Source organism: Pavona decussata, unplaced genomic scaffold (assembly GCF_977016875.1).
Source record: "Pavona decussata unplaced genomic scaffold, jaPavDecu1.1 SCAFFOLD_76, whole genome shotgun sequence".
NCBI lineage: Eukaryota > Metazoa > Cnidaria > Anthozoa > Scleractinia > Agariciidae > Pavona > Pavona decussata.
Genome location: NW_028145494.1, coordinates 29,500 through 35,000, shown reverse-complemented (window position 1 = coordinate 35,000; position 5,501 = coordinate 29,500). Strand labels below are relative to the sequence as shown.

The following is a 5,501-nucleotide window of genomic DNA, read 5'->3' as shown; positions in this document are numbered from 1 at the left end:
TTTGTTATGAGGTGTCTTGCCATCTGTTCTCTAATCGCAAAATGCCGACATATCAGACGCACGAAATCAAAAGGAGAAGAAGCAAGTAAAAAAGATAAAAGGATACAAACAGTAAAGTAGAGAAAGAATAGAAATTTGTTTGACAATTTTGCCTTCTTGTTTAATTTTCTTTGAAGATTTAACAAGTTTTTTATGATAATTGTTCCTCTGGAAGTTATAATTATTGCATTTGTAAACAACTGATAAGCTTTCGAGACCAGTTTTCCTTGGTAAACTTTTGCACACAGGCAAGCTTTCCTTGACAAGTTTCGTGTAAATAATGAACAAAACCAAACAAAACAAAAAAAGCAGGATAAAATGGATAACTTTATCCAGCAGATAAGTCGCTATCCAGCAGATAAAATGTATTGGTTGGAGTACATTTTATCCGCTGGATATCGATTTACCCACTGGATAATATAACGTTATGCGCTCTTTGAACAACCAGGCCCAGAAAAACACCTGGAGACAACACATCTGGACACAATATGACAAGAAAGGAAGACACAAGCCTTTTAAATATCCATATTATATTGGCGAACCTCATTACCTCAACCACAGCAGAGCATTTTAAACGCAGGTTATTAATTAAATTAGGAAGGAATGTCTTGGGACCCAGATGCTGCGAAAACGTGTTCGAAGTCATATATTCCCCTTTCACACGTTTAAGCGGACAACTTGCTAACAGGAGAAGATAGTTACATCTTGACAGAAAATAAAATGTTCACAACTTGAAAAAATTGTAATACTGCCATTTTCTAAAGTAGGTAACACTACTTCTGGAAATAAGAAAATCAAAAGCACAATCCAGTGATATTGTTCGTTTTATATGTTTAATTCCAGCCGAAGTTTTTTTTTTTCGTTTCGATTCACTATTGCAGATTATTTTGAACATTGCTAGATTAGTCAAAAAAGTTAGTTAAACGTTACTTTACCCAAATGCCAAGCATCCTTAATTAGCGATGTTCAGGACCTTATTTATTGTTCAATCAAATGCACAGAAGGTTTGTATCGAGAATCTAACTTGAATTTTGGTAGCACTTTGAATTTCATAGTGTACTCAGTCTTTTTTGCATTTCGGCAAAACGGTCAAGAAGTCTGTGAAAAGTACGAAAATGAGACTCCACTTTAGAGGTACGCTCCTTTTACAGAAATCCAGAAGATAGGAATTGGGAGAACTTGGAAAAATTAGTTAATCGTAGCTCGAGCAATAGTTAAGTCTCTCTGACCACCAATTTTCCGTGTTAATAAGAGGAATGGCATAACAATTACAGACGAACCATGACGCCATCTAAGGCGTTTTCCACCGACTAAATGGAAACTGACACCATAGACATAAGCTCATCAGTGTTCAAATTTCTAACGTTTTACCATTTTGCGGTAAGTTTGAGAACAATTGCATGAAATGGTAGCTTTAACAAGGCGGGACTGAACTCCCCACACGCACTGATCAGATCGAAGTAGATCAATCTTACAAACAGTTTAAGAATACATAATTTTTTGTAAGGTAACTATTATTATAAAAAAAATTTAAAGGAAACATCTCACAGTGATGGATGGTTTAACGGAGTTGTAGCAAACAGCCAAGATTTAACATTGCACTGTTTTAGTAGAGAATATATTATAAATTAAAGTAGCAATCAACAAACAAATTGAACTCTAGGTGATATCACTTTTTAAATATGGAGAGATCCCGGTTGGCCTACTTTATGATTCCCTTCCGTGTTCGTTTTCAGACTGGTGACAAATAATATTATTACCGAAGTATGAAGAATTAAGGTTACTTTGAAATTGTTGATATCTTTAAAAAGAAAACAACACTACCTACCTTCAGCCAACAGTTTTTTCTCAGGTGTTTCCGTGGGGGCGCAGAAAATAACAGGAAAACAAATTATCGCGAAAACAACTGCGAAGTGAAGCAATGGAAACTTTGCCATGGTTTCACTCTTTTTTCGTTTCGCCACGTTTTACCAACTCTGGCCAGTTAAGCTTGCTGTGAAATAATTTTCTCCTTGTTGGTCACTGCTTTTAATCTCGATGCTGGTATTTAAAACACGCCAAAAACACTGTTTGAAACAATAGCTTTCCGATTAAAGAAAATGACCTTGTCATCAGCTGAATCTTCTGGTAAATTCACAGGGGATATTGTCCTTGTGCGACGTATAATCGCACCGAATACAACTGAGCGCAGAAAAAGCAAGAGACAAAGAACTACTTAAAGAAGAAAATAAAAGAAAAGAAGACAGCAAGAAGGAAAACTTCACAGTGCAGTAAAATTCGAGAGTTACTTCAGCTAAAGTTTAGGCAAAGGTTCGGAGAGTGGTGATGCAAAGTGATCGATAAACAATGCTCGATTATCTCGAATTTTCGGCAAAAAGGGGAACTGTACACCAGCCAGTGTAATAAAAAAATGATACCTCAAGGATTAACCTTCGTTTCAGTTCAAAATTTGTCGTGGAATTTGAAAAACGCTTTGGAGCTTTCTAGACCAATGTGACATTGTCAACATGATGAAAAATGTTAGAATGATTACCTTTTAAATAGCGTCTCTTTGCCCCCCTTCCATTATCGAAGAATCTGTTACTGTTAATTAAACGAAAATAATGTTCACTGGTGAAATATGGAAAAGATATGAGTTTAAAAATATACGAAATTTAATTCAAGTTCAGATTTTTTAAGATTTTCATCTTTACAAAAAAGTAAAAAGAACTGCGTTTTGGTGTATTTCATTTCGTTTTTATTTTTATTATTTTTTTTTATTTATTTGTCCATTATATTATAAATACAATCAAATAGAATCTTATGACTGCTAACTTTTTTTGTTGTTGTTGATGTTTCTTTGTTTTAGCTCCGAATGTTTCTTGTGATATTGTCGAATATTTTCCCCGGGAATTTCCGGTTTGCGTTACCTACAGTGTTTACAGCAGTTGAAGAAATTAAGAAACAATTTTCTGATAATTATGTGAAAACAACAGGGGGGCTTATCATTTGTACGGAAAATCCGGTTGGTGTAACCATTGCATAAAGGTAAGGGGTCAGTTCAGATTCGACCGACCGACCGGATGAGATTGCTCTCACCATTTATCAATCAGGCGCAAACCGCACGGAAAAGGCCTGGAAACGGAGGATTCATTCAAATGGCAGGGAATTTTCCACCGTTCCGTTTCGTTCCGAATGGAAAATTTAGGAGTACCTCTTTTAGAGGTACTCCACAATTTGCGAACGGAATTTCCGGAAAATTACCTTACCATTTGACTTCAAACCAAAATTTCCGAATTTTTAAGCCAAATGGTAAGCACCCCAGGGCTCTTGCACTGAAACATTGTTCTGTTGCAGTTTGCCTTAAGGCGACTTAGCGGAACTGATCGGACTAACTGATGTTTTGAATAACTTCTCAGCACTCCGACTAGTCAAAACGCGTTCCTAATAAATTCTCTTAGATTGAATTAATAGTGAGTCATGAGGTAGCAATTATTCCAAGGTCGTCCGCAGCTGTGAAGAAGAAATCCTTTCTTTGAATGCTGATTGCAAAGTACTGCTCATGAACTTTTGAACGGTTACACCACAAACTTTGTCCATGTGCAGCCATCACGTGACCCAATAATAACATAAGATAAGACATCTACGATAAGGTAACAAGAAATGATTTATTAATTTTTTTTTTTCGGGGGGAAGGGGTTAGGTTATCTTCACTGATATTATAATAATATTTTGCTAACTACGCAATTTATTGCGAAAAACAGGGCACTATTTGGAATAATGATGGGTAACAACTGTGATTATCATTGTTATGAAAATGAAACACTTCAGTTAAACGTCTATTAGTGTAAGGCGCTTCAATGAAATCGGCATTTCATTCTCCTAAAAAATGCACCGCTTGTTTGTTCAGATTGGCAGATGAGAATTATCCCACTCAAAGCAAATAGCCGATGTTTGGGGCCGCAAAAATTACGAAATTTGCACCGCGGAAACTTTGGCTCAAGCAGGTACATCAACTGTGTGTTAGTAAAAAATGGAGCTTTTAGAGAACATTGTAGTTCGTTGAAGACGTTCTTGCATATAATACAAACGTTCATATGTAAGGCCTATGATAAAGTACTACCTTTACTGATAAACGTAGCAAAATTTCACTTTAATTGCAGTGAACTCAAGAACAACTCTAGGGGAGTATCTTTACTTATTCTATTAAGTTTCGTCTGTATTATTAGGTACAATCTATGTACTTCATTTCAACTGAGCGGATCTCTCTTTAAGTCATTCCATCTTCAGCGAGCCTTACTGAGGTCATAGAACAAACCTTTGCTAGAAGGAAACTTCAAGTATGGCAAGCAGGAGTTATAAATGGTTAGAGAAAAACTGTAGACCTTGTTAAAGTCACAGAAAAGGTATCAGCAACGTTTCTTATCCATTCTCTAAGTATATGAATGTGTCAAATGTTATATGTCACGAGGAAGGTTGAAACGGACTGCAAAGAACAGATTGAAAACTTTGGATACATTGATTTTATAGGACTGAGTTGTAAACGTAACCTCCTAAGATGCCCAACAAACCTAGATTTAAGCAACACTGACCCACCTTCATTTCCACGAAGGAGGCGATATCCGTAGCTGAAAAGGGCCAGTGTGGATGTGAAGTAAACAATAAACACTACCGATCGCATGTTTCAGAAAACAAACTTACGAACACTGTGAGCGTCGGTCTGCTTATGACAGCTGCTGAGTTATACTGAAAGCAAATGTTCGCGTTGTAGAATTTTAAGAATTATATGTCCGCAGTCTTTGAAATGAAACTCTTTCATGTCTTTCGTCAAAATATCGGCCTCTCTTTAAATAAATCTTTGTTTTGCAAGTAGTGATTCGATTTGGTAAGTAATTTGAGCGAGGATCTGAGAGAATCTCGATAGGAAGATAGATCTTGAGTACTAGTTGTTGATACATTCATATACTCTGAGAATGGATACGAAACGTTGCTGATACCTTTTCTGTCACTGTTGCCTCAATCGCCTGCGGAATTTTGAAAATGAGATCTGAGGTATAAAAAAAGGTAATCAAAATGTTTGTTTATAACGATCATAGGTCAGTTTCCACTTTCATAGACAAATTACAAGTATCAAATAGGAATTCCGATTTGAAAAACCGTTGCTGCTTTTAAAGAGAAGGCTGATTGTACAGGGTTGGGCCATTTCCATTTCTATTTCTCCAGATAAAAGGTATTTTCCAAAAACTTCACGGCACAAAGCAAATGTATACAATGATCATGATGATCTTTAAAGGAGGTTGTCTTCGAGGCGGTCATCAACAAAGTAAGATTTTGTCGGTTAATTTTTCATTATAGGACACTTTCACGATTGATTTGACGACAAATAACATTATTAAAGTTATATGGCTCCGGCGTGTCTATATTTAGAACACTTGTAGTGCTAGTGAAAAAAAAATTCCTCTTTATTTCATCTGAAATATAAA

General features: G+C 36.0%; 1 protein-coding gene across 2 annotated transcripts in view; it reads right to left on the bottom strand.

Annotated features, from left to right (window-relative positions):
• LOC146476437 (MAM and LDL-receptor class A domain-containing protein 1-like) overlaps positions 1-4,735 on the bottom strand; it is a 21,511-nt gene extending 16,776 nt beyond the window's left edge. The window contains exon 1 of one of the 2 annotated variants that reach the window (XM_085114316.1): positions 4,615-4,735. In XM_085114316.1, the coding sequence (XP_084970442.1) occupies positions 4,615-4,699 (85 nt within the window). In that variant the 5' untranslated portion in view covers positions 4,700-4,735. Of the gene's footprint in view, positions 1-1,867; positions 2,059-4,614 lie in introns of those variants that run through there. The other variant, XM_085114315.1, reaches the window with a different exon arrangement.
• Positions 4,736-5,501: the final 766 nt, after the last annotated feature.